The sequence below is a fragment of the Manis javanica genome, chromosome 3, assembly GCF_040802235.1.
Source record: "Manis javanica isolate MJ-LG chromosome 3, MJ_LKY, whole genome shotgun sequence".
In the NCBI taxonomy this organism is placed as follows: Eukaryota; Metazoa; Chordata; class Mammalia; order Pholidota; family Manidae; genus Manis; species Manis javanica.
This window is the reverse complement of record NC_133158.1, coordinates 1,580,609-1,607,945: the sequence shown is the minus strand read 5'-3', so window position 1 is coordinate 1,607,945 and position 27,337 is coordinate 1,580,609. Positions and strand designations below refer to the sequence as shown.

The 27,337-nt window shown below is 54.8% G+C and overlaps 3 protein-coding genes across 22 annotated transcripts in view; 2 read left to right on the top strand and 1 right to left on the bottom strand.

The window, feature by feature from the left end:
- The first annotated feature begins 848 nt into the window (after positions 1–848).
- Positions 849–13,365, top strand: CDHR4 (cadherin related family member 4). Of its 15 annotated transcripts, none has more exons than XM_017648147.3 (19): positions 3,272–6,499; positions 6,833–7,017; positions 7,141–7,303; positions 7,379–7,470; positions 7,891–8,001; positions 8,550–8,653; positions 8,847–8,983; positions 9,255–9,438; positions 9,533–9,686; positions 9,927–10,020; positions 10,266–10,469; positions 10,546–10,685; positions 10,899–11,049; positions 11,135–11,355; positions 11,592–11,734; positions 12,234–12,290; positions 12,392–12,479; positions 12,675–12,702; positions 13,215–13,365. In XM_017648147.3, the coding sequence occupies exons 1-19, from the start codon at positions 6,451–6,453 to the stop codon at positions 13,268–13,270; spliced, it is 2,361 nt and encodes a 786-aa protein (XP_017503636.3). In that variant the 5' UTR covers positions 3,272–6,450; the 3' UTR covers positions 13,271–13,365. The 15 variants fall into 15 exon arrangements, 12 of the variants coding, with proteins under 12 accessions (XP_036850334.2, XP_036850337.2, XP_073086690.1 ...); XM_017648146.3 differs by having other exon boundaries at positions 12,672–12,702; XM_073230589.1 differs by having other exon boundaries at positions 3,269–6,499; positions 9,533–9,749; positions 10,546–10,679; positions 12,672–13,365.
- INKA1 (inka box actin regulator 1) lies at positions 1,155–2,819 on the bottom strand. Of its 2 annotated transcripts, none has more exons than XM_036994452.2 (2): positions 2,662–2,819; positions 1,155–1,995 (listed from the first exon to the last, which is right to left on the bottom strand). In XM_036994452.2, exons 1-2 carry the CDS (start codon positions 2,710–2,712, stop codon positions 1,195–1,197), a joined length of 852 nt encoding a protein of 283 aa, XP_036850347.1. In that variant the 5' UTR covers positions 2,713–2,819; the 3' UTR covers positions 1,155–1,194. The 2 variants fall into 2 exon arrangements, with proteins under 2 accessions (XP_036850347.1, XP_073086699.1); XM_073230598.1 differs by lacking the exon at positions 2,662–2,819 and adding an exon at positions 2,156–2,650.
- Positions 13,366–14,017: 652 nt separating the features above from the next.
- Positions 14,018–27,337, top strand: part of IP6K1 (inositol hexakisphosphate kinase 1) — a 57,170-nt gene continuing 43,850 nt past the window's right edge. For 2 of the 5 annotated variants that reach the window (XM_036994449.2, XM_036994448.2), the window contains exon 1: positions 14,019–15,276. The gene's annotated coding sequence lies outside the window, so the exon portion shown is untranslated. Of the gene's footprint in view, positions 15,277–27,202; positions 27,287–27,337 lie in introns of all 5 variants that reach the window. The other 3 variants (XM_073230596.1, XM_036994450.2, XM_036994447.2) reach the window with 3 other exon arrangements.

Sequence of the window (27,337 nt, the reverse complement as noted above, 5' to 3'; positions counted from 1 at the left end):
CCCCTAGGAAAGGGGCCTGGCTGCTGGTCACCGGGAAGGGGAGGGTGTGTGTGAGAAGCTGCTTATTCCTCCCCGCACCGCCAGTTCCATCACCTGAGGTGGACCTGTTGGGACCCCCGGACGGTGCCTGCTGGGCGGCCGGAGAGGAGCCTGGAGTGGTTGCCCGCCCGTCTCCAGGCAGGCCTAGTTCCTCTCCCCCAGGCTGAGCCCACCCTGGCCCGGTTGGCGCCTGACCTGTCTCTCTAGGAGCAACATGGGCTGAGGGCAAAGATGCCGCTTCATGGCTGGGCCCTGCTCCGTTTGGCAGGATGGTCACCTGAAAGCAGGCACGGCACCTGCGCCTCGGGTGAGCCCACCGCTGGCTTTAACCAGGCACTGTTCTGTCCCCAGAGGTTGGAGGTGGGGGACATGAGGAGTTTCCTCCTCCTGGCCCCATCCGGGCCCCTCACACCTACCTGAAGCTTTCTTCTGCCAAATGGAGCTGGCAAATGGGCTGGGGGTGGGGTGCAGGGTGAGGGCCTGAGGAGAGGCCTCCACGAGCTGCCTGCTGGACCAGCCCCGAGGGCTCCCCCACAGCCTGCTCAGCCCCCCTCTCACAGCCCACTCCCAAGGGACCTGCCGCTTCCTGCCTCCTACCAGCCCCGCCTGCCGCTCCTAAAATAGTTTCAGATGTTTCCTGTCTTGAGCTGCTCCTGCTCCTGCTGGGGCTCCTCAGGTCCCACCAGCACCCTCTAGTCCACGCCAAGCCACACTCCATCTGCCACAGCTCAGCTACTCCGTGTCCCCCACTCCGCCAGGATGATGGAGCTGGCACAGCAGGTGACAGGCCAGGTGCCCGAGCCCAGGCGGGTGCTCGTGGAGCTCAGCTGGGAGGGCGAGGACACCGCTTGCCCGCCTCTGCACTATGAGCGGCGACAGGCAGCCCCACCACCCACTTCTCTAGAGCCCTCTGTCCCAGCCCCAGGAGGCACGAGGTGCTCAATTAATGCTCGTTGAAGAAAGACGTAAGTGGAGAGGGTAAGGGAAGGAGGGACAGGAATGCACAGGGGGTGGTGTGGGCAGGCCAGGGACCCTGCAAGGAGGGAAGGAGCGCTTTAGGATCAGAGCCTGGGCTGTGCTTCCCAGGCATGGGGCTGCCTCACGGAACAGGCCAGTCCAGAGCAAGGCCTTTATTGTCCCGGCTGGAGGGCAGGGTCAGAGGTAGCTGGCAACATCACTGCAGATGACCGGCTGGCGGCTGCGGCAGCTCAGGAGGGCTGCAAAGGGGGAGACGTCCGCAGGCAGTTCGGGTTCTGGGCGAGGGGGGCATGACAGCCGTTTTCCCACCATAGCTGCCCGGCGCGCCCTGGCCAGCTGGCGCCGCAGCTGCTCTGAGAGGCCAAGCAAGAACTGGGGGGGGCGAGCACGGGCACGGGGCCCTCCCCCTCCGTCCCCCTCACCGGCTGCCTCGGGCAGCTCCATCCAGTTGTGCACCAAGTCAGCAAAGCAATTGTCCCCCAGCACCAGGGGCTGGCGACTGCGACCTCTGCTCAGCAGGGCTGCTGTCCAGTCCTCAGCTTCGAGCCCCTGCCAGTGCTCCAGGCAGGCATCTGGGGTGGACTTGGGCCGTGGTCGGTGGGCAGGTGGTGCACTGGCCACAGGGGCCCCACCAGCCAGAGGGATGCCACTGGTTGAGAGGCGCTGTTTGTGGGGGGCCCACGCTGGGGGCGTTGGGTGCTGGGCAACGGGCACCTCTTCCTCTCTCCACGTGCTCCCTGACACTTCCGAGAAGCCAGAGTCCCAGTCCAGGGCGTGCTCCCTGGAGACCCCCACAGCCACAGCCCTGTCTCCCGTCACCACGCTTTCTTCCTCCCCTTCCTCCACGCAGCAGATGGGGTCCTCTTCCAGGGCATCCGAGGCCCTGAGCCGGTGCCTGAGCCACACACCAGGGCAGGGCCTGGCAGGGGGCAGAAGGGGACCGGGCATCGGGGGTGAGCCTGACTGCCGGCCACACAGCTGCGGAGAAAGAGAGGGCAGAGGTCGGAGGGGCAGCTCTTGTCACCCCTGCCTGCTTCTAGGCCCAAACAAGGCCCAGGAGGGCTGGGTAGGCCTGCGGGCCTGGGCAGCCAGGCTCCAAGTGGGCACGGGGCAGGCATGGAGGCTCTGGCACACGAACCTCGTGTGGCTCCCATCAGCCGACCTGGTGGCAGTCCGGCAGGCTGCAGCACGCAGAGCCGGGCAAGTCGGTACCCGCCATAGGGCGGGAGCCAGGGTTGCAGGCCTGCACGGGGAAGTAGGTCCTGCCCAGGGCTGGGGGCATCCCGTGCCTCTTGAGGGATTCGGCTCCCCAAAGCGCAGTCTTTCAGAGAAGGACAGATCACTGGCCGGGCGGGCAGGCCAGCCTGGGCTCGGGGCGTCCTTAGCAGCTCCAGCACTCCAGCCCCTCGCCACCCCTGCTGCGCCCTATCCCTCCGCCGCCCGGCAGCGCGGCCAGCTGGGCGGCTGTTACGTGATGCCCAGGCAGCTCCCAACCGTCCGAACCCCGACGCGGGACCTCGGGCCGGGGCGCCACGCCGCCCGCAGCCCGCCCTGGAGGGCTGGGAGCGACCCCACCCGCGCGTCGTCCGGGTGGACGGGCCGAGCACCCCACGCGCCCTCGCGAGCCGCAGCCGCCCAGCTCACCAGTTCCCGGCGCAGCGGGCCCAGGACACGGCCGGGCCGCCCGCTGTGCATGCCCGCGCCACTGCGGTGCCGCCCCGGGCCCGCCGACCTCTGCGCTCCTCGCGCGCCAGCCGCCGCCACCGCCGCCCCAACATCTGGCGGCCGCGCCCCGCCCCCGGCGCCGCCGCCAAGGGCCGGGCGGGGCTGCAGTGGCCCCGCCCCGAGGGCCGGCGGGGGGCCAACCCGGCGCCCAGCCCCACCGGCCCGCGCTGTGGACGGCCGGGCTGCAGCGGGGCGGCCCCGCGTGCCCCGGGACCCGCGGCCTCCCTGCGGCTGCGGCAGCCGCCCCAGAAGGGGGCTGCAGGTCCCCCGGCCGCGTCCATGTGGGGCAGAGCGCCCCCACGCGTCTGCGTCCGCCCCTGCGCCGGCTTCGGCAGTCCTCGGAAGGGACCTCCGCCGAGGCGCAGCCCGGCCCTCCGCTCCTGGCGTCCGCGCTGCCAGGCGGGGCCGCCCTCTAGTGGGGAGCGCGCGGCGACAGCCGCTTTCCCTCTGTCGGCACCGGGCACACGGGGGTGAATGCCGGGCCGGAAGGTCAGAGGCCGCCGCCTAGGGGAGGCTAGGTTCAGCGATGCCGCCTAACGGGAGACAGACTAGACAAGTCAGCAGACCGAGAGAGCGCGCGGAATGAGGGCGACGGGCTAGTTTGGGAGAGGGGACCCTCAGGGGAGCTGGCATTCTGTACGGGATCAAGAAGAGGGGCATTCGAGGCAGAGGGGTGGGCCGGTTTGAGTTCCTAGGAGGACCGGAGCTGGGCGGTGCGTGACTCCAGGAAGCTGCGGTAGCTGGGGAGCGAGGAGGGCAGCGGGCTTAGAAAGGAACGTGGGGGGTTGTTCTTGGTGTGATGGGGGCACTGGAGCTTTTGAGCAGGGCGTGACCTGGGCCGGCTCCTGTTCAGGTCATCCCGGCTGCTTTGGGAGAACCATTCTGTAGTCAGAGCCGAGGCTCAGGCCCTCATCCAGCAGGGAGGCCAGGGCCTGGGCCTGGGTGGGGTTAGCGCACAGAGAGGGTCACTTTGGGGCCTTCTTGGCTAAAATCAAGCCTCGCAGAGGTATCAGTGTGGGTGGAGAGAGAGGGGCATGGAGGATGGCTCCTGGTTGTCTGGCCTGATCAGTGTCGGATGGAACTGCCATGAACCGATCCAGGAAAGACTAGAGAGGAGTGGGTTTGTGGGTGAAAACTGAATGATCGTTTGTGGACATGTGACCCTTGAAAAGCCTGTTAGACGTCCAAGAGGAGATGCAGGGGCAGCCACAGGGTGCGTGTATGACTGGAGTTTGGGAGAGCAAGCGACACTAGGGCCTTGGATCTGGGAAGGAGAGCCAGTGGATGGTGCTTAGGGCCCGGGGCCTGGGTGTGCCAGGGGAGGCGAGTTTAGGGGAGGGCAGCGGACCACAGGGAACCCTGGGACACTCCACTGCATGCAGGTGGGGAAGGGGAGGCGGAAGCAGCAAGGAGCGGAGCAGGGGCAGCTGGGAGGGGGAGGATTCTGAGAGGGTGTGGTGGGCACTTAGGACCCCCGGGGAGCAAGTGCCCAGCGCTGCCTGGGAGGCGAGGGTGGGGAAGGACCTGCCGAATGCAGCAGTATGCCCAAGGCTGTGGACCCCGTCAGGCAGCTCTGTGGGCAGAGGGGCCAGCCTGACTACTGGCTAGAAGCAGTGGGAGGTGAGAACTGGAGACAGCAAGTGCAGACAAGTTTGGACCTCGCCCTGCAAAGGTCACGAAGGCGCAGCTCTCAGAGGCACAGCTCAGTGAATGTTACAGGCTGTGCGGCTGCCTTCCAGAAGGCCCAGCTGCCCCAGGAGCCCACTCCCTGTCCCTCCAGCTGGTATCCCCAAATATAACCACTCTGGTTTCTATCACCAAGGATTCTCTTTGCTCCTTGAATGTAGACAACTTCTGAGATATTTTGTCGATGTTGGGCCTGGATTTTGTAGGTAGATAAATTTTTTTTTTTAGCTTCTCCTAGTTTATTTTATTTATTTATTTGTTTGTTTGTTTATTTTTTATTTTGGTATCGTTAATGTACAATTACTTGAACAACATTATGATTACTAGACTCCCCCTATTAACAAGTCCCCCCCACATACCCCTTACAGTCACTGTCCATCAGTGTAGTAAGATGCTATAGAGTCACTACTTGTCTTCTCTGTATGTACTGCCTTCCCCATGGCCCCCTCCTTCCTGCCACATTATGGGTGCTAATCGTAAGGCCCCCTTTTTCCCCTTCTCTCTCTCTTCCTACCCATCCTCCCCCCAGTCCCTTTCCCTTTGGTAACCGTTAGTCCATTCTTGGGTTCTGTGAGTCTGCTGCTGTTTTGTTCCTTCAGTTTTTTTCTTTGTTCTTATACTCCACAGATGAGTGAAATCATTTGGTACTTGTCTTTCTCTGCCTGGCTTACTTCACTGAGCATAATACCCTCTAGCTCCATCCATGTTGTTGCAAATGGAAGGATTTGTTTTCTTCTTAATGGCTGAATAGTATTCCATTGTGTATATGTACCACATCTTCTTTATTCATTCATATACTGATGGACACTTAGGTTGCTTCCATTTCTTGGCTATTGTAAATAGTGCTGCGATAAACATAGGGGTTCTTATGTCTTTTTGAATCTGAGAAGTTGTATTCTTTGGGTAAATTCCAAGGAGTGGGATTCTGGGTCAAATGGTATTTCTATTTTTAGTTTTTTGAGGAACCTCCATGCTGCTTTCCACAATGGTTGAACTAGCTTACATTCCCACCAGCAGTGCAGGAGGGTTCCCCTTTCTTCACATCCTTACCAGCGTTTGTTGTTCTTAGTCTTTTCGATGCTGGCCTTCCTTACTGGTGTGAGGTGATATCTCGTTGTGGTTTTAATTTGCATTTCCCTGATGATTAGTGATGTGGAGCATCTTTTCATGTGTCTGTTGGCCATCTGAATTTCTCCTTTGGAGGACTGTCTCTTCATATCCTCTGCCCATTTGTTAATCAGGTTATTTGCTTTTTGGGTGTTGAGGTGTGTAAGTGCTTTACATATTTTGGATGTTAACCCCTTGTCGGATCTGTCACTTACAAATATATTCTCCCATACTGTAGGAGGCCTTTTTGTTCTGCTGATGGTGTCCTTTGCCGTACAGAAGCTTTTTAGTTTGATGTGTTCATTTTTAGTCCCATGTGTTCATTTTTGCTTTTGTTTCCCTTGCTTGAAGAGATGCGTTCAGGAAGAAGTTGCTCCTGCTCATATTCAGGAGATTTTTGCCTCTGTTGTCTTCTAAGAGTTTTATGGTTTCATGACTTACATTCAGGTCTTTGATCCATTTCGAGTTTACTTTTGTGTGTGGGGTTAGACAATAATCCAGTTTCATTAGGCAGATAATGTTTTCATGGGCGTGGGCAGCTGGAGCTTGGACTCTGCTGGGTAGCAGGTCCTGGGCCTAATTTTCCTGGGTCCTGTGCTTGCCCTGTCTCCCAGAACTGTGTGACCGAGACTGCCCTTGGCCTCAATTTGCCCATCTGAAGCTTTACCCTTCTCCTCTCCCATCTCCTTTGGTTGTGGTGATGAATGGAGAGAATTCACTGGGAAACAGTGAAAGAAACTTCTTGATGCCTAATGAGTCTGGAGCTCGTCAGCAGGGATGGGCGGGGCTAGAATCTGGGGAGCCCAGGAGTCACGCCTGCCCAGCTGTGTTTGAGCAAGTGACCTGGCAACGGGACCTGCCTGACAAACACGCGGGCCTCCCGGCATCCCTTCTACCGACTGTCTGCAGGCTGCTATGCTGCTGCTCAGGCCCCCCGCGCTGCTGCTTGCTCTGGTAGTCTGCGGTGAGGAGCTCACCCTGCATCCCTCCACAGTGGATGGAGTTGTGACCCTTCTCAGATAAGCTACCATGGAGGGCAGGGGCTGGGGGAAGCCAGGGAATGGCAACGATCTGAACCCCTGACTCTCAGTCCTTAACCTGGATGCTTCCCTGGCCAGGTCCTCACTTCCAGCCTGTGAAATGAGCTGACCCATGGTTGGACGTGGGGGACACGAAAGAGCTTTGGTGGTTCAGCCCCTAGATGTGGCCAGGCCCTGAGGCAGAGGGCAGGACTCTGCTCGAACGTGTGGTTCTGTGCACATGGGGGCCTCCCACCTGAATTGTCTCCTCCTCACAGACATCCACTGCCTGCCCTGGTTCGTAAATGTCTCTGAGAGCCAGGGGCCTGGCACGGTCCTTGAGTCCTTCTCCTTCAACTGCTCGTCTCATGTGCCTACCCTGGAGCTGCTCCATGTGCAGCCACCCACCACCTTCTTCAACCCACCCAGCCTGACCAGGTGGCAGGGGATCTATGTGGGCATGGTAAGGTCATGGGCACAGCTGGAGGCTGGCGTGGGGGAAGGGGCAGACCTTAAACTCACAAAGCCAGAGGCGGTGTAGGGGATGGAGAGCCCAGGCCGCATGTGACACTGCCATCTGCCTCAGGTTACCCTGAGCAGCTCAGCCCGGCTGGATGCCCTAGCAGTGAACCACTATGAGCTGTGGCTGCGGTTCACGTGTGGCACTCATGTGATGGAGGGACCCCTCTCTGTGGATGTGCAGCGGGACCCCGGCCATATCCAGTGTGCTGGCCGATTTGCCAGCCCAGGTGAGGCTGGGGCAGCCGGCAGGGTGTGAGCAGGCATGGCCTGAACAGAGCCTCCCTGACCTCCCCTCTGGCCAGCTGGCGAAATCATCCAGGTGCCGGAAACTGTCCCACCTGGCGCCCAGCTATACACTCTGCTGCTCCCAGGCCTGGAACTCCAGGGTGCCCAGGTGAGCCCAGCACACGCATGGTGGGGTGCAGTGCGGGGAGGCACAGGGAGACCAAGCACGGCCTGCAGAGGGACCCTTTAGTGTGCGTCTGAGCTTCTGTACGATGTGTGCTTCAGAGAGCCGCCAAGGGCTGCCTGCCCTCGGGGGCCGAGTTCTTCCTTCAAGTTCTCCCAGGTGTTCTGAATTCTCCAAAAAGACTAATCCCAGTTAAAAAACAATTGGTTGAAAAGCAGAAAGGACTGAGGATGAGGGCCGGGGTCAAGCAGGAGGCTGGGGAGGCCAAGCTAGGGTAGGTGTCAGTGTGGGCTATGGGGGGCTGGGTGTGGACAGCGACCTGCTGGGGTGTCGGGGGAATTCTGACAGGGATGCCAGGGGCTCTGGGGGCTGGGCCTGGGGCCTCCAGCATCTCTGTCCTGGCAGGTGAGCATCACCAGTGCCCAGGACCCTGCACACTTCCCCGGACCTTTCTCCATTGATGGGCAGGGTTGGCTGCGGGCACCGCCCCAGGGCCTCAAAGGCCAGGCTCCAAAGGTAAGCACGACTTGGGGTCTCGGGACACACGTGGGCAGAGCCACTGCCTCCTGGGTTTTGTTTGTTCCCAGCCTCTGCGGCCCCCCTGCCCTGCCGCCTCTCCCAGGCACCGCCCACACCTGCCCCTGCCGCCCTCATTGGCCTGCTTCCGCACTGGCTTTGCAGATCCAGAAAAAAAGGGCACTCTTGGCTCTGGAGCTCTGGGGACTCTGTGCTGCCTCTGACAGAGAGGGGCGTGTCCAGAGCAGCCTCGCAGGGAGAGAGCGCTCCAGGGGAGCGGCTGGGCAGCGGAGCTCCTCACCGGTCCTAGTGACGGGCTCCCAGCAGCCAGGGTGGTGAGCCACCTCGTGAACGGCTCGGGTGTCCCTCTGAGTGGGGCTTCTCCATGATGAAGAGCGGGGCTCAGCAGAGGGACCGGTCACGGGAGCAGCGAGGGCAGGGGCTCCTTGCGGAGGCCCCCCAGGGAGGCCTGTCTGCAGGGGAGGCTGGGCACAGACACACAGACAGGCACACTCTGGGGCTCCCTTCCTGTTCTGTGTGCACTGCAGGCTTTCCAGCTCCACATCGTGGTGACCTTCGGACAAAACCGGAGCTGTCATGGGGTGCTGAGAGTGGACGTTCTGCCTGTCCCCTCCAGCCAGGTCTCCTTCCTGTAAGGGTCTGCTTCCCCGGGAACGGGGTAGGAGGCACGCCCGAGGCCCAGGGAGTTAGGAGAGGGTTAGGATGTGGGGCTGCTGGAGCTGCCCAGCTGGCTTCTGTACAGGGGAAGCTCCACGGGAGGGGCCTGCGGGCCAGGCTGAGGCTGGCAGGAGCAGGCAGGAGCCAGTGACCCCCTTTTGGTCCAGGGAGCAGGCCCAGAACATCACCATCCCCGAGAACCTGGCCCCCGGGAGTAAGGTGGCTCAGGTCCGCGCCCAGGGCTCTGACGTGCGCTACGAAATCCTCTCCCCAGCACCATGCCCACTCTTCTCCATCGGACGTGGTGAGGGGCTTGTGGTTGGGGTAGGGCACAGGGCTGCCTCTGTGGCTGGTCTAGAGGTGATCTGTGGTATCCTCTCACCCTCCTGAGAATCAAGGCTGGAGCTCAGGCCGAGTCTGGGGTGCTGTTGAGTTTGGGGGCTGGGCCAGAGTTAGAGGTGAGCCTTGGAGGGGGCAGCCAGGGTGGCCAGGCTCAGAGCCCTCCCCTGCCAGTGACCCCAGTGGGAGGGTGGAAACAGGACCATCTGTGCCCCCTGCCCTCCTGCTTGGCCCAGACGATGGTGTGGTCCGGTCCACTGCACCCCTGGAGCTGGCACAGGCCCCAGGTACAGCAGTTACTAGGCTGCAGGTGAAGGCCTATGAGCGACTCCGGCCCTGGGCCAGTGTCAAACAGGACCTCATGGTGAATGTGCGGTCGGTCAACCGCTGGCCTCCACGCTGCCTTCCAGCGCTACTGGTGTGAGTGCCTGGAACTTTCCCTGAACTACTGGGCCAAGAACCGCAGCTCACACCCAGCCTGATACTTGCCCTGCCGCCTGCCCATTACCTCCAGGACACAGATCCCGGAGACCACGCCTGTGGGCACCGTGCTGACCACCTTCACTTGCACTGACCCGGACTCCCCTGGCTCTGCCCTTGACTTCCAGCTGCTGTCCCACAGCCCTCCTGGCCCAGCCAGCCTCTGCCTTCGAGACAGGGTCCTGGAGGTGCCCAGCCCATTCCCAGTCCCCCTGCTGCGTGCCTGGGACAGGAAGAGGGGAAGACCAAGGGTCAGTGGGAGCCTCAGCCGTGGGGGTGAAGGAGATGTTTCTGGGGCCAGCCGGCTTTGCATTGTGGAAAAGAGGGTCAGGGCCGGCTGGCTGCAGATGCCCTGGCCTGAGGCTTCCAGCGCGGCTCTAGGTTCTCCCAGGCCTTGGCTTAAGGCTCTCTCTTGCCCCTCTGACCAGGTGAATGCCACACTGGACTGTGACACTCCTGGGGTGTGCTTCCAGCATGCAGCCTCCATCCTGGTCCTCGATGGGGGCCAGCCCCTGATGACCAGTGAGTGACCGTCCCCGGGTCCAGAAGGTCAGGACAGGGCCATCTCCCTCAGAACCCAGGTGGGCAGGGCTGTCTCCACTTCAGACTCCAGGGGGCCATATCTCTCCAATTCCAGACCCCACCCCACTCCCACCCCACCAGGGGAAGGCTACTGCCCTTCCTCTGTCCAGACCTGGTTCCTCCTCAGACCCCAGGGCAGGGCTGGGCATCCCAGGCCAGCTCCCTGACTGCCAAATGGCCTCCAGCTGAGGTGCCAGTGCTGGTGACGGTGACACCTGTCAACGAGTTCTCCCCAACCTGTGCTCCACGCACGTTCCGTGTTCGGGAGGATGCGGGACCCCACACTCTGCTGGGCTCTGTGGTGGGCACGGACGCGGATTATCCGCATGACAGCGCTGAGTACTACGTCTCCGGCAGGCCCGTTGTCTTTGCTGTGGACCGTCTCAGCGGTACTGCCACCCCGGGGCTGGGAGGGGGTGTGGAGCCGAGCTAACTCTGCAGCTGAGGCCGCGGCACCCCTTCCAGGAGAGGTCCGCCTCCTGGGGCGGTTGGACTACGAGCTGCAGAGGTCGTACAGGCTTGCTGTCCTGCTGGCAGACCACAGCCAAGACCAGGACCCCACCCACCGCCGCTCGGGCTCCTGCACCATTACCATCGAGGTTGAGGTGGTTCAGCCCCAAGGCCTTGGCGAGGGCTCAGACTTTAGCGTTCTGCTCTCCCGCTGTACCTCAGTTCCCTCCATTGGTTGGCTAGACAGGGTGGTGCCTTCCTGTGGAAAGCCGTGCAGCCCGGGGCCTGACACCTGGGCTGTAGCGGGAAGAGGCGGAGGCACTGGCCTAGGGGTTTGGAAAGTGGGTGGCCTGACTGCCTTCCTGCAGGACGTGAATGACCATGCTCCCGAGTGTGAGCCCCCACTGCAGGAGCTCACCGTCCATGCGCCCCTGGGCCGTCGTGTGGAAGTGACCAACCTGTCATGTTGGGTACCCCAGGAGCCACAACGCCTGGCCTTCTCCTACAGCATTGTGGCAGGTGAGGGCCGTGGGGGCCACTAGGCTGTCCGGAAGGGGCAGGACATGGCCGGCAGCGGACCCTCCTTCTGCTACTCTGTTTCCAGGGAATAGCCGGAGCCGATTCAGACTGCAAGGAGCTGCCTTGGTGCACAGTGAAGCCACGCTGGGACCCCCCTGGCCAGATCAGCCCCATACTCAGGAGCTCTTGATCCGTGTGGCCGATGCAGGTCCCTCCATCCCCCACCTCAGCACCACAGCCACAGTCATTGTGCATCTAGTCCCCTGGAGGGCCAGCACAGAGGCCACCAGCACCCACAGAGCCACGGTGAGGGGGTCCTCGGGCCCTGTGGGGGTGGGGAGAGAAGACCTTGGAGGGTGAGGTGACCCAGTTTTCCAGGGGGAATGGTGTGGGAAGGCATTCCAGAGGGAACTGCTGAATGCAGAGCTGGGCAATACAGAAGCAAACCTGGGGTGTGGGGCGGCCCAGCCCTTGGAGGGGTTTGAAGGCTGGATATCGGGGCATTTGGGCAGGGCAGTGGTGAGGCTGTGGCTCCACTTCAGGTGCCTTCAGGGGTGACACCCCTGCTCGTGACAGACACAGAGGCTTTCTGGCAGCCGGAGCCCTGGTTCGTGGTGGTGCTGACGGTGACGGGCGCCCTTCTCCTCGCGGCTCTGGGCTGGCTCCTCTGCAGGCCCCTCCAGGGGTAGGGCTCCCATCCCCACGCGCCCTGCCTCCTCAGCCCGCTGACGGACCCCGTCTGCCGTAGGTGGTTTCACCCGAGAGTTGGTGACAAAATGCCCAAGCTGATGAGCAGATTAACTGATCTCAAGGAGGGCTGTCTTCCCTCCAGGGGTTGTCAGGTCAGAGGCAGAGACCCCGGGAGGAAGTTGTCTCCACCATTGGCAGGGCCCAGTCTTGAGATGGGCCGGGTGTGGATGAGGCCCGGGCTGGAGCCTGAGTCCGCCCCACGTTGTGCATCCCCCCCTATTCCTGACCCATGTCCTCCACTTGAATGTGACCTGCCCCTGAGACTGAGTTTCTCGTGGGCACAGGCCCGAGCCTAGGGGAGGGTGGGGGTGAGCATGTGAGCCCTGCATACAGATGCTGGCTACCCCCAGTCTAAAGGGGCAGGTGAGGGTGCTGGTTCCCGGGGCCGGCAGGCCTGCTCCCTCACTGCTTGGGCCCTCCTCCTGGCAATTTAGGTTGGCCCAGGTGATACAGGCACCAAGCAAACCAGCCCAGTGTCTTCTGCCAAACAGGTCAGCCTCTTTTGCATACCTCTATGCCTGGGAGTCCATCTCCCAAACTCAGGCTGAGGCCCCGAGCCTCATCCTGCATTCCTGCTCCTACTCTGCCCCAGCACCCAGGGAACCCAGGGGTCCATGGAGGGGTTCGTGGTGGCACCAAGGATGCAGATGCCCCAGCAACCCAGCAGCGTCCCAAGCCTGGTATGTCAGCCTCGCACCCTGCCTGGTGGGCCCCAAGGCTGCTCCAGAGACTCCCCCTGCCCAGCCTGCTCCTTCCCCGTGGCTGTCTACCGCTGGCGGGGCAGCCACACCAGCACCGCCAGGGCGGGGGAGGCAGGCCTGTGCCTGCTCCCGTGGGCAGGGCTCATCTCGGCACCGTCTCCTTTCCCTCAGCAGCATTTTGATGGCAGAGCGCAGGATTCCCGTGAGTCCCTGCTTCCTAACCATTATCCACCTGGGCCCACTTTCTCTCCTTTTCCCACCTCAGTATCTCCTCCTACCACCAATCCACTGTCTGATCTTTCCCTGAATGGAGTCTGTCCTCAGCCCTCCTCCCCTGTCAGCCAGTGTTTGTCAAGCACCTGTGGGACCAGGAGATGACTCAGCCCTGGACTGGTTTCTGACCACAAGGGAAAAGGGGAAGGTGGAGAGGCCCCAGGACACTCCACTGTCAACCAGTGAATTATGGCAGAGTAACCTGGCACTGGGCTTAGGGGGGAGCTGGGGTCCAGTTTTGGGGATTCGAGGATACTTCCTATACATTTGAGCCAGACCTGAAAAGATGTGCTGAGAAGGCAGGAAGGGTACAGGCTGGATCAAGCAGAAGTTGGGGGGGTCACACCAAGGGTCCTGGAATGTCTCCCCTTCCCTTAGCGGAAGGAGGGAGGCAGTTCTTCTGAGACCAGTTCTCTCTCCCTCCCGACCACCTGAGCTCAGGTACAGGCAGAGATTACCTGTTCAACACGCGCACGGGAGCCCGGCGTTGGCTCTGAGGCCGAGAAGCTGCTTCACTTTGTGGAATTGTTCATGTGATCATGGGCTGTGATTTCGAGTTGATTCAATAATAAACAAAATTACAAACAGAGAAGTCCCAGCCTTGTAACCTGCGTGTGGGAGCAGGTCTGAGATCTGCGCTTCCTGTTCTCACGTGGAGAATGCCCTGCCTCCTGGGAATGCTCTGGGGGGTTGTAAGGCTGTTTTTCTTTTAAGAAGGCATTGTGCTGTGCTGTCAGAGATGAATGCTCTGCAGAGGTAAGAAGCTGTTATCCTTGTGACTGGCCTGTCCCCTCCCGGGCCACCTGCTCTGGCAGGTGGGGAGGGCCCAGGAGCTTCCTCTCCCACTAAGAGGACAATGTTGCTATTTGGGGCCCCATAACCTCCAGGGAAGGTTGCCAACTGTGCACTGAGGTTTTCCTGGGAAGGATCTGGAGCTTTTGCACTGAGGTGAGGGTTGGTGCAGACTTGAGAATGCTGTGGCATGGTGGCTCTGGAGGGATTAATGGCTGAGCTGTTGCACTAAGACCAGGTAGCCTACAGTAACCTGCGGGAGGGCAGGTTGTGCCTGGTGCAGGGTTAGCTGCCTCCCCAGACCCAGCCTGGCGTCAGGTCTCAGGTCACTGCCAGCTCTCCAAGAGGACCTGCTGCCTGGGTGGGGGGCCTTTGCTGTGGTATCCCCCAGTCCTCTCAATCTTCTCCCTTCTGCCAACTCTGTGGACCTGAACCATCTTAGGGCACTGGAGGACCTCCTGTCCTGAGCCAGTTATTGTGTCCCAGGTGGGGGAAGCCGAGTGCCTTCTGTGGGAAGAATGCATTTCCTGGTGCTCCCAAAAACGTGAGGGGTCAGACCTGGCCTCGGGGACAGCCACCTGACAGCAGCCTGTTGCTGGAAGTGGTTGCAGGTGTACTTTTCCTGAGCACTTAGCTTGCTCTTAGGGCTCATTAAATCTTTCTGAGGAGCTCAACTGTTATTCTAATTTTACAAATGGGGCAACCAAGGCTCAAAAGTCACAAAAATACCTAGTCCCGGCACTCCAAGTGGGCCCAGGCTGCGTGACGGCACCTGTGTTCCTGAGCCTGAAGCCAGGCCCAGCGTTAGGTGCTCTGTATGGGCGAGCCTGGGATCACCATCTTCCCAGGACTCATAGTCGACCTCGGAGGCAGGTCATGACAGTCCAGGGCAGAGAATGTTGTCATAGGAACTCAAGACAAGATGCCCCGGGGGCAGGAAAACAGTGCGCTGCGTGCTCCAGGCAGAAGGACAGCTCGGGCAGCACAGATGGCCGCCCCTCGGAGCCCCTGAGGGGCAGAGCTGGGGACGTCGCCGGGAAGAGCCATTGTACTTCGCATTGTACTGGCCCCGAAGTACAATGCGACCTCGGCCCGGCGTCCCCCTCCGCGCCTCAGTTTTCCACCAGTGTGCTGGGGACAACCATCCCTCTCTACCAGGGTGGGTAATAAAAAGAGCGGGTAACATGCAGCAGATTCTCCCTAAGCCCGCGCACATGTGCGCGGGCGCGGCAGGTTCCGCCTGCAGACGCCGACGGCGCTACTGCCCCCGACTCGCCAGCAAGAGCTCCGCCGCCTGCACCTCCTGGAATGGCGCGCGTGCGCCCACCCGTGCCGTCACAGTCACGTGCTGAGGCGTTCAGCGTGGGCCGGGAGGCAGGCTTTGACTGACAGGCTGGGTAACTTGTCATCGGGAAGCAATCTCCGGGCTTCGGGAGCAGAGGTTGTTGATTGGAGCTTCCCCAGCCGGGGGCGGGCTCTTCGCCGTCCTGGTTACTATGACGCCCGGCCCCCGCCCCCTCGGCTGGCCGCCATCTTGTTGTTGATCCGTACCCAGTGGGCAGAGCCGGGAGCTGGACCGAGCGGCCGGTGCGGGGCCGCTGCTGCGGGGCTCAGCCACTGCGCCGCCTGCCAGGGGGCGGGCCGAAGCCTGGAGGCCCGGGAGCCCAGCTCCCGGGGGGAGCCGCGGGCGCTCGCTGCCCAGGCCGGGCCGGTGAGTGCGAGGAGCCGGGCCGCAGGACCGGCCGAGTGGCGGCGGGCGCGGACAGGGGCGGTGCGCCGGGGCTGGGCAGCGGCTGAGCGCACTGCGCGGCCGCCGTGTGGCGTCGCAGGTGCCGCGAGGCGCCGTCGGGGTGGGCGGCGGGCGGCGGGGCGCTAGCTCGGGCTGGAGCTCCGGGCTCCCGGCGCCGCAGCGCTGGCGCGGGGCCGCGGCCGGCCTGGTGCCCTCCGGGGGGCGCGTGTTGCTCCCCGGTGGGAAACACACGTACCTCCTCCGTGGCTGTCGGTCCTGCGAGTGGTCAGAGCGCTGGGTACCAAGACCGGACAGAAAGGGCGGAAGCGGCCGCGGCCCCGCAGGCCGGCGTCCCGGCCCTGTGATCCCGGGCCCAGGCCCTCACCCCGCGTCTGCCCGCCGTGCCGCTCCGGGCCGTCGCCTGCTGCTTCCTCGAAGGCTCGGTTAAATGTCCGCGGTGCCGGCGTTGCAGTTTGCGACATAATGTCCTTGGTTTTCCACCACCGCGTTGTGGAGTTGGGGTGAGGTCTTCCCCTCTTGCTCTCGGAGGAAGTGAGCATTGTGATGACGACTCGGTTGATTTTACCTCCGAGGGAGACGTTCCTCCGGTGTCACCAGCAGACAAAGGAAATGTGCGGCTGTGTGAGAGTCGGGAAAACGAAACTTCTTTTTGCCGTGTAGACGGTCTGGAACTCCCAGATTAACTTCCGACACACCGAATGTATCCCGCGTCATGAAGACGGACCGTCAGGCCCCCTTCCTGCGGTGGTGGGAGGGCGAGCGACCCCGGGCAAGCGGTGCAGCTCCAGGAGGAGTTCCGGGTGCCCCAAAACATCTCTTTGCTGGTGCGCACAGGCTCCTTGCATGTGGTGATGCAAAAAAAAAAAAAAAAAAAAAAGCCTACCTCAGATGGCTTGGAAGTCGAGCAACCGTGCTTCGTGCGCTTGTGTCAAGGCCTGGTCATTCCAGAAAGTTAATTTTGAGAGAAAGCAGCTTTTTGGTCAGGAGGTCCTTTTGGAGAAGATGCTGAAACCAGAGGAGGCTGGAGGCCTGTTGTTGTCGCCTTACTTGTGAGAAGAGAGAAAAGTTAGTGATTTGATTGTCCCCGCCTTGGACCTTTTTAAAAATCTTGAATGAGTTTTGATCTTGGTGAGAAGTTTCTTGGGCAGTTTTTAACAAGAAAGGAGGGAGATAGATACTAACGTATTAGGAGCATCTCGAACTTGCCCCCTCCCTCCTTGGTTAGCACTTTGTTTTGAAAGTAAAGGCCCCCACAGGGTTAAATTTTTGCTGGTTTCTGTTAACCCTAAAGTTAGGCTCATAACCTGTTTAGGATAATTGGACCTCTTGAGATGTAGAAAGAGAATCTCTCTCCAACTAACTTTTGCATACAATTTTAGGGGGCTTAAGAGTCGTTAAAGTTCATCCGTGGTCTACTACTATGTTAGAACCGCTGTCCCAAGGATTATGACAGAATAAGAACCTTTTACTGCCTTTGTTTAATGCTTTTACTACCTCACGAATATTTAAGAGTATTAGATGATGATGTATTCAGCGCGGTATTACCCAAAGGCAGCAAATGGCAATACCTCTGTGCTGGCCATTTTTAAGTGCGAATGAGTAACAATGTTGTCATAATAGTGGACCCTTTGTCCACTTTAACTTCTTTGTCTTTCTGTAATTCACCTGTAAATATCAAGTACCTTAAACTGTTGTGAGCAACAGACACACTTTACAAGGCTATGGAGATCCTGCACTGAAGTCAGAAACTGGCTTACGGGATGAGCTCTGATGTCCGAATGTGGCATTCAAGGTGCCGCCCCTCAGCCGGCACAGGCCCCCTTTCCAGGGTCACCCTGACCCTGTCCCCAGAAGGTGCGCTGAACATCCCGGATTGGCATTACCCTCTGCAGACCGTCTTGCCGGCTGAATCCAGTGGTTCTGCTGCCCTTTGGGACACCCTTTTCTTCAGTTCTTCCTGTTTTTTCTCCAGGGTCTAGCTCAAGTCTTTCCTACCTTCTTGGAACACTCCCAGAACATTGCAGCCCCTGGGGTGCCCAGCTCCCTGAGAACTGCACTGACATTATTGTTCATTTACAAAAAAAAAAAACCCGAAGTACTATTTGCTCTCTGAAGTAGAATTTTTTATTTCCTCTGAAAAGACCTGACACATATGCTATGGAAACTGTATTTTTGTGTCTTCTTGCACTTGCATGTAATAGATGAGGACTAAATATTTACAAAATGTAATAGATGAGGACTAAATATTTACAAAATGTGCTAAATTTGTCTGAATTGGAAACACCTTCTGTAATTGAACAGGAAAGTGGAGGGAACGGGCAAGTAGAAAGGGGGATTTAATGGCCACACTCTCCGCCTCCTACCCTGCCTGAAGACCGTGCGTGTGAACCGACTCTGTCACCCTCCCCGGGCCAGTGCTGCAGGACAGAGGCCTGAAGAGAAGATACTTCTTCAGCTTCTCGGAAGGGGCTGTGAGGCCCACCCCCTCCTGGCTAAGATGCCAGTTTTGACTCTGGGCAAACGGGTATTGGGTGAGCGTTGCACTGGGTGCTGAGATTCATAGAATTCCTTTCTGGTTGGGTCTTGGTCTCACGGCCACCATGGGCCGCATCAGTAGCATCTGTGGCTCACCATCCTCCCAGTCTGCCCTGAGGCAAGGAGTAGTGATGGGGAAGACAGCACCAAGCCCTGTCTCTAGCTTGGGGCAAGGGAGCAGGCAGGTACCTATTTGGGGTGTTAGTGCCTGTGCTTCTGTACTTTTGCCCCCATTTGAAAACCATTTCTCCTCTTCAGTAGGATTTGAGTGGGGAAACCTAAGACATCTTGTCTCTTTTTCACATGGTGATAGATCGAGACTCTCATGTTTGCTGCTGTGGCTGAGGATTGTGTTTATGTAGGAGGCGTTACAAATGAGTTTCGATGGGAACACATGTTCACCTCAGTGCTGGATCCTTCTTACAGATTTTGTTGAGTGCCTAGAAAATCTGCTAATCCCTTTAGTGAAAGTTTTATTTGTGGATGGGGACTCATTTATTCCTGTCCCCCTCATTTTACAGAAGGTGGGTGGGCTAGGGGAACAGGTCTAGGACTGGACTCTTCTCTGGTCTAAAATTTAATGTCAGTAAGAGCACCTTGAAGTCTGTAAATCTGGGTATTTTAGGACTGTGTGAACACTGTGACTCACTCTGTAATGGAAAAGTCGGATAATGGCAAGTATTGGTGAGGATGTGGAGAAATTGGAGCCCTCGTACCTAGCTGGTGGAAAAGTAAAATGGTGCAGACTCTTTGGAAAATAGTTTGGCAATTCTTAAATGGTCAGACATAGAGTCACTGTATGACCCAGAAATCACTCCATTATCTCCCCAAGAGAAATGAAAACATGTCCACACAGACAAGGATGTGAATGTTTTTCTCTCTGGGCCTCAGCTTCTTTGTATTCCTCTTCTCTAGTTTCTGTTTCATTATTGTCTCCTCCACTGTGTCCAACCTGCTTTTAATACCCTCCATCATGCTCTTCAACGATTGGATCTCTGACCTGAATTCATTCCTGAGTTTTTGGATGTCTTTCCTTACCTCCATTAGCATGTTGATGATTTTTATTTTGAACTCCCTTTCAGGAAGAGTCACAAGGTCCATGTCATTTAAATCTTTCTCGGGAGTTGTATTAATAGTTTTACTCTGGACCAGGTTTCTTTGACATTTCATGTTTGTATATGGCGCCCTTTAGTGTCCAGAGGCTCTACTCTGGAGCTGCTCAGCCCCTGAAGCAATGTCAGGGGTCACAGGGGAGCGGTACTGGTGCCTGGGGGGAGGAAAGAGCTGTTCCCCGCCTCCCGGCTGCTGTGCCTGTCTCCACTGCCTGAGCCAGTGGGCCGAGCACACAGGTGTATGCTTTTGTCCCAGAGCAACTGGATATGGATCCCTGCTTTCCACAAGTGGCCAGAATCCCAGTCTCCCCAGGAACTCTGCCTGTATTAACTTTCCAAACCCATAATCACATGAGTATCATGGAAGCACATGAGTATCATAGGTTTGTGCTCCCAGCACAGATCTCCAGAGCTAGGTATTCAGCAGTCCCAGGCTTCCACTCCCTCCCAGCTCAGTTTCTCTTCCTCCAGCCAGTGAGCTGGGGTGGGGGAAGGGCTTGGGTCCCGCCTGGCCTCAGCTTTTGTACGTTACCCTGTTTGGCGAGGTTTGCTCTTTCCTCCAGGTGTATGCAGTCTGGTGCAGTCCTCTTTTCTGTTTCTCTCTCAGGATTAGTTGCACCAACTATATTTTCTAATTGTATATGGTTTTAGGAGGAAGCCTCTGTCTCTCCTTTCACACCACCATCTTTAATCCTCTCTTGCCAGGATATGAATGTTTTTGTAGCAGTGTTATTCATGACAGCCAAAAGGGTAGACAATTTAAATGTCTGTCAGCTGATAATGGATAAAGGTGGTATATCCATACAGTGGAATATTATATAACAATGAAAAGGCACAGACCACTGATACATGCTACAACATGGATGAATTCTGGAAAACATTATGCTGAGGAAAGAAGCCAGACACAAAAGATCACATGTTATATGATTCCATTTATAAGAAATATCCAGAATGGGCAAATATATAGAAACAGGAAGATGAGCGGTTCCTTAGGGCTTGGGCGGGGATGAGAGCTAAAGGGTACAGGATTTCTTTTGAAGGCGATGAATATGTTCCAGAACTGTAGTGATGGCTGTACATATCAATGACTACGCTGAAAACCTTTGAATTGTACACTTTAAATGGGTGAGTTGTACAATGTGTAAATTATCTCAAAGCTGTTATAAAAACAACTTATTATAAAACAATGTACATTCACTAGTTTAAAAAAGATCGGATATGAATATGAAGAAGTAATTCAAATAAAGGATCATACGTAACTTCACTTTCAGGGTTTTAGCATATAACCAGACTTTTTTTCCTGTGTCTTACAACTTTTACAAGAATGAGATGTACCTTTTATGCAGTTTGCAATGTATTATAATCATATGGGTCAGTAAATGTTGCATTTACTGAGGGGCCAGCTGGCAGTAAATTAGGAAAGCAGGGTGTGAGGACAGTGAGGATTGGTGGGGACCAAGGTGACCAGGAACACAGGCACCATCTGAAGGGTCACTGTGGCTCACTGCCAGCCAGTTACTGTATTACTAGATCCTGTGATTATTATTTTTTTAAAAGAAAACCAGGAATTTGGATTTTTATGTGAACCTTCCTAATTTTTAGATTTGGCCATGAGTTAAGAAAATTTGAGCCACTTCACTCGTCAGAGAAAACCCTCTGCAGACCAGAAATGGTGAAAAATTTGAATTGTCTGATGTGTACATTTAGACCGAGTGGAACAAGGGGCACTCTGCCTTCTGGTTTCAGCTGTAATACTGTAAACTACCCTTTCTGTGGCCTCTTTAGTGCTTTTTTTTTCATATTTCTGTGCTTTTTCTTGGTGATTTTGCTGCTTAAAATGGTTCCCAAGTATAGTGCTAAAGTATTGTCTAATCTTCCTAAGCACAAGAAGGCTGTGATGTGCCTTTATAAAGAGAACACCTGTGCCATAAAAAGAGTTTGGTTCAGACTGAGTTGACAGTGCTGTTGGCTGTGAGTTCAGTCGTACTGAATCAACAGTATCAGTAGTCGCCCCTTATCCACAAGGGGTACGTTCCAAGGCCCCTGTGGTGCCCCAAACCGCAGGTGGTACTGCACCCCATGCAGGTGTACTTCAGAGTTGTGGCAGGTTCCGTTCAGACCACTGCAGTAAAGTGAGTCAGGTTATTTTTTTGGTTTCCTAGTGCATATGAAAGTTACTTTTACAACTGTAGTCTGTGAAATGTGCGATAGCATTATATCTCGAAAACCCACATACATACCTTAATTAAAAACCTCTGATACCAAAGTGTCATCTAGGCTTTCAGCATGTTGTAATCGCAGATCACCATAACAAACATAGTAATGACAAAGTTTGAAATACTACAAAAGTTACCAAACTGTGACACAGAGACACTAAGTGAGCAGATGCTGTTGGGAAAATGGTGCTCATAGGCTTGCTTGCTGCAGGATTGCTACGGATCTTCAGCTCATCAAACGTGCAGTGTGTGCAAAGCCCAGTGAAGCCAAGTGCACTAACGGGAGGTGTGTCTTTATGCGTGGTGTTTTCCTATACATGCTTACATTTAATTTATAAATTAGGCACAGTAAGATATCAACAGTAGCTTAGTAAGATAGAATGAAAATACACTGTCATGAAGTTATGTGATGTGGTCACTCTCAAATGTCTGACAGTGCTGCCCTCATGCTTCTTGTGATGACGTGAGGGTAAAATGCCTGCGCGATGAGATGAAGTGGGGTGGATGTTGCAGGCCTTGGGATGCAGGGTGAGGCTGCTAGGGACCTTCTGATGTGCAAGGGGATTATCCCCTTCCAGACCCTGGTTGACTGAAACCATAGAGAGCGATATCACAGGTAAGGGGGGGTCAACTGTCTATTAAAGTGTCTTACACAGAAACATACATGCAAAGTTATACATTGTATGTATGTAGCCCTGAAAGGTTATGTATTGATTAGTTGATGAAAATGTTACCAAAGGCTCTCAGAAATTCAGCCCTTTATTTCCCCTAGGAGAGGTTGCTCGGTATTTGGTGTTAGCAGTGGCTTTATTGAACATACTACTGTGAATAATTAGAATTGACTGTATAGTCTTTGTATCTGGCTACTTTTGACCAGTGTGATGTCTTCAACATTCATTCATTTTGTTTGTTCCTTTTTATTGCTGAGTAGTAGTCTGTTCTGCGACTCCACATGGCATTTGGGTCATTTCTGGTTTTGGGCAATTATGAGTAAAGGTTCAATAAATGTCTCCTACAAGTCTTTGTGTGTATATATTTTCACCTCTCCCTGATGAATACCTGAGAGTAGGATCGGTCTGATTCACAGACGTCATCAGAGGGACCTGTTCCGGGAAAGGTGAAGAGCGGTCCTTGGGGCTCTGGGCCTGGCTTTGTTGTCACTCTTCCCTCATAGGTCTCAGCTCCAAGATGCTTTTTCTATTTTTGCCAGACTTGCAGATCTACACATACTGAGTCAAGAACGATTAGGTATTCTGTTGAGGTTGGAAGTTGGAATAACCAGGAACTGTTGTGAGTAGACACAAGTTTCTAGCCTGAGGGGGCTGTTTGCTTTAGGGCTTCCTGAGATACCTGTCATGCCTGGGATTTCTGGTCATGGATACGACTGTCGTCCATACGACTGGAGGCTTGCTGGTCACCCACGGTGTTCCCGCCTTCCCCCTTCCCATCTCTGGGCCCAACCTGGCTGTGTGTGCCTCTGTGAGTGTCCAGGCCCAGCTCCCACAGTAGGCACTGCCTGTTTAGGCTGTTTTGGTCATGTGGGCACATATTTTGCTACTTGAAAAAGTTACCTGTGAATTAATTTTAATTTAAATCCACATGTAACTTGTGAAAGCTTGAGGCTTCCTTGTCTGATGACCTTTCATGTTTGGTATTTGGAAACTAGCACCAACCACAGGTCCTAGCTAACTGTGGTGGGTTTTAATTTCTGGGAGCAACAGGTGGTGTTTTTGGTGATGAGCATTCACCCCTTAAATCCGCCTCCCATTTAGAGTCATTGTCACACATGGCCTGTTCGTGGTTCTGTTTCGCAGATTGCAGTCACTGCTGGCTTCTGGGGCCAGTGTTCAGAGACTGGCTTCTTTGGAGCCAAGAACTCAGTTATCAGAAAGCTTCCCAAAGCTCCTAAAATTGATTCTTGAGGAGCTGCAAAACGATATTTTCTGGATAGAAGATAAGGTGATGATTTAAGATGAATGCAACTTCCAGGTGGGAGTTGGAGCAAGACTCTTTACTGCTTCTTTGGCGGCCACTGTGTTAAAAATTTTAAATGTCTCTATTTTATTTATAATTCACCGTGTCTTTATAGTTTGTTAGAATCAGTATATAATGCTCCTCCTCCTCAGCTGGACTCTACTTCCTGGTCTGCATGTTTTTCTTTTGAAGAAGTGGACGAGAGAAGGCATGTCTTCAGCCCCATGAGGCAAATAGTAGTACATCCACTTCGCACTGGAGGAAACTCCGAGCAAGGCTCTGAGGCCAGAGAGCCAGCGAGCACCCATGCCAGGCAGTGCCTGGGACTCGCTGTGCCCAGTGGGCTGGGCCTTCCAATGCTAGCTTAAGCACAGATGTTTGCTCCCCTCACATGATTAGTTTGCACTGTTAAGTTTTTGTTTTCTTTGAAAGTAACTGTTACTGAAGTATAAAATATGTATAAACAACAAAGGTTGATTGTTTTTGTACATGTATACATTTGCCTAACAGCCACCCAGATAAGAATTGGAACATTTAAATTACTTGGTTTAGAAAAATAGCCTTTCTTTTTTAGAGCACTTTTAGGTTTATAGCAAAATTGAATGGAAAGTAGAGAGTCCCTGCACGCCCCCTGGCCCCACCCGTACATAGTGGCCCCCACTATGGCGTCCTGGCAGGAGAAGTGCACGTGTCACAGCCCGTAAGCCCATGCTGGTGGTGGCATTGCCCGGGGGTGGGGGAAGGGGTGGTGGTGCTCACGGTGTGGCTCCCTCCTGGTGGTGTGCATCTAGGGCTCTGACCGTATGTGATGGCATGCACCCGCCTCTAGGGGACCGAGGAGTCTGCGCTCCTCGCCACCTTCCCTGTTCCCAACCCTGGGCAACCACTGACCATTTTACCATCTCCGTAATTTTGCTTTTTCCAGAATCTCATATATTTGGAATCAGTGGTATGTAGCCTATTTAGATTGGTTTCTTTCACTTAGTAATGTGCATTTAAGGTTTCCCTATGTCATTACAGGGCTTGATAGCTCATATCTTTTTAGTGCTGAATAATATTCCATTGTCTGGCTAGACCACGGTTTATCCAGGTAACTACATAAGGCTGTCCTGGTTACTTTCAAGTTTTGGCAGTTACCAATAAAGTTACTATAAACCTCCATGTAATAACTTGTTTTTTATACAAAATAGATCTTAGAATGAAAAGCTCTTTTTAAAAAGTAGCATGTCATTTCATACTTGTTTAGATTCAGAATCTACTTAAAGTGGGCCAGGTACAGCTTTTTTGTTTTTCTTCTTCAGCTTGTATCTGCTTATCTTCTGTGTGCTTTAGTTTCTTTTTCTTTTAAACTTTTTGCTTCTTCAGTGACTACACCTTGTTTGTGTGAAACCTGGAAAGTTGGGCTGTGGGAAGGTAATTGTTTTACCTGGGAAAATGTAATCTGTGATGTTGAGCAAGCCTTTTTGCTGTATTGTGACCCTTATTGAAATACTGGCTGCTGAAGGTCTCAATATTTGTAAAGTTTCTTGATGGTAAAAATCCTTATCAAGAATCTGAGGGTAAATGAGAAAATACTTGTAAAGTATCATGAGTTACTTTTAGGTACAACCATTTAAAGGTGATAAATCAAAACCAACTTTCCTTCAAAGGCTTTTTATCTTTTCAAGTATAAGTCTGAAGTGAGGGTCATACCCATTGAGCAGAGCTGGCCAGTTTTCTATTCCCCCTATGACCTGAGATTTGGAGAAAATCCATCATGAGAAAAAGTTCAGATAATTGGTTCTACAGTTCTTCAGTCCACTAATTAGCTATAGAAGCAGGGGCCTTTGTTTCTCCTGTCTGCTCGTGGGGTGGCCGTACCTGTGCCCCCAGAAGCCCGTCTGGTTGCTGTGTCTGCTGAAGGCTGTGGAGTGGCTCGGGTAACGGACAGCCTTGCTCTGCTGTACTTTCTTCCCATGTCAGTTGTTTTGTTTTTGTGTATAATTACTTCAGTTTTTCCTTTTAAAAAATTTATCTTTGTCTTCGTAAACATCAGTGGAGCCCCACGGAGGCCATGTGTCTGCGCCACGCATTGTCTTGGTAGTTGGAGTCATGCCGGCAGGTTTTGCTGTCCCGCAGACAGAGCTTGGGCCGGTCTGGTGACCAGCTCTCGTCAGCTGCTCGTCAGCCAGTTTTATAATGCAGGTTCCTGCTACTGGATTCAGTAGTCATGTTTTTTCTCTTATTTATTGCCTAAGGAAACATTTTCAACTGTTCTTCCCAGACAGTTTTCACCTGGCCACGGACATTGATGCATTTTTCAACATTCAGGGTGTTTCTGGGGAATCTGAGGCCCTCCAGGACTAGAGGACTACTGTGGAACACTGGAGCTATGGTGGAAAGTTTCCACAGTGTCATGCTTTCTTCTGGGGGGACAGTCACAGAATCTGAAGACGTTTTTTAAAGTGTGGGAACTCTGGGGTTGTATTCAGTTTCTAGGTGGTACTAAAATTTTAGAACTGATTTTCTGAAGGGCGAGCCTGGTTCTGAAACTGCTGGTACCCTGACAGTTGAGTCTCCCCCCTCCCCCTCACTGCCTCACTTCCCTGCTGTGTGAAAAGGCTAAGCAGGGTACCGGCTGTGGTGTCCAAGAGGTTTGGGGTTCCCCCAACATTTCGTAAAGGCAGTAAGCCTCTGAGCAGGGTGAACCTTCAGGTGCCCTGCAAGTGTGTGGCTCCTACTCAGCCTGCATCTGGTGATACCCCCGCCCCCACCCCGCCACCCCCCGCCAGACCCAGAGGGCGGACCTCAGGGGCTGTCCTAGGCGCTGGGCAAGGAGAGGGCGTGCTGGAGTCTCTGCTACTCTCTAGCTGTCTTACTGAGGTCAGCTGACATCTCTGCACTCCTCTGTAATACTGGCTTGACAGTGTCTACTCTCTTACCTATGGAGGTGACCAAATAAAGCAGAAGCTTGTCAAGTGGTCAGCTTACAGCTTGTTTCAGGCTTTCTATTTGGGAATCCTTTAGTTTTGCTGCTCCAGTCCCCCATGCTGTGTGGGCAGTGCAGTTCTTTGCCCTGGACCTTCTGCTTAAAGCTCTTCAGTGACGTGGCAGTGGGAATGGGGCCCCAGCTTCTGGACAAAGCACTGCCCCGTCTGGCTCTCAGATCTCTTGCTGCGTCTCCTGACCAGCAGCTTTACATGCTCCAGGTGCCTCACTCCTCCTCCTCAGGCCTTGCCCACACTTTTCTTTCCTCCATGGTCCCCTCCTCCTGTCTCATGCCACTTAATCTTTTAGGTCACAGTTTAGATGCCATATTCTCTAAAAAGCCTTTCCTGACCTCCCACCTTGGTTAATAACCCCTCGTGGTGGTGTCACGGTACATACCTCCTTGTAACACTTAAAAAAGGCTTCTTTGCCATCATCTCTGCCTGCCCTCCATCCTCACTCTCAGTTTTCTGAGGGCAGAATATGGGTTTGTCCTATTAGTGCAATATTTGTTCAGCAGGGTCTCATTCATTGTAGCCTCTCAATACAGATCTGGTTGTATACTTTAAGAAGTTGTTTGCAGCTTTTATTTTAATGGCCCATGATTGATTTGTAGACTTTGTAGTTGCTGTTTGGGCACAGACTTAATCTGTGGAAGTATTGTGGTACTTGCTTACAGGGACTGTGTGGCTGGAGGGGGTATGGGCGAGCACCAGGGTGCAGTGGGGGCTTGAGGCAGGCACAGGAAATGCGTAGGATGGTTTGGGTTTTGATATTGTACATGAAAATTAAAGTGGTTTCTTTAGCATAGAAAATAAAGTGAATGCTAAGAAGCTTCTGTGTCTGGGAAGATGTAACCATGTGGTTGTGTTAACTGTCCACGAGTGTCTCCAAAGAAAGTGCCGACTTTGGTTTCTTGGAGCTGAAAATAAGGCCTGCATGACTTCCCAGAGCAGAGTGTACCTGTCAGGGCTGCTCGGACCCTTAAGACTGTTGACAGCATTGTACTTCCTGTTGGTAGAATTGTGAATAAAGCAGAGCCATGTGGATTTAATGTAGGTGATAAACATTTCTCTTTTTCAGTGTATGCTACTTAGCCTTTTCATCTCATTGACACAACCATCAGAGTCTGTTCAAGAGACAGAAACCATGCAGTAATTTGACCAGGTAATATTTAATATGGAGATCACTAACTATAACGGGATTGGAGTAGTGCGG

Excerpts from the sequence above, each read along its gene's own strand:
- INKA1 (XM_036994452.2), bottom strand. The coding sequence starts at position 2,712 with ATGCACAGCGGGCGGCCCGGCCGTGTCCTGGGCCCGCTGCGCCGGGAA. Across the intron at positions 1,996-2,661 it reads GCCCGCTGCGCCGGGAACTG|CTGTGTGGCCGGCAGTCAGG; the intron begins GTGAGCTGGGCG and ends CTTTCTCCGCAG.
- CDHR4 (XM_017648138.3), top strand. The coding sequence starts at position 6,451 with ATGCTGCTGCTCAGGCCCCCCGCGCTGCTGCTTGCTCTGGTAGTCTGC. Across the intron at positions 7,471-7,890 it reads TGGAACTCCAGGGTGCCCAG|GTGAGCATCACCAGTGCCCA; the intron begins GTGAGCCCAGCA and ends CTGTCCTGGCAG. Across the intron at positions 8,002-8,549 it reads TCAAAGGCCAGGCTCCAAAG|GCTTTCCAGCTCCACATCGT; the intron begins GTAAGCACGACT and ends TGTGCACTGCAG.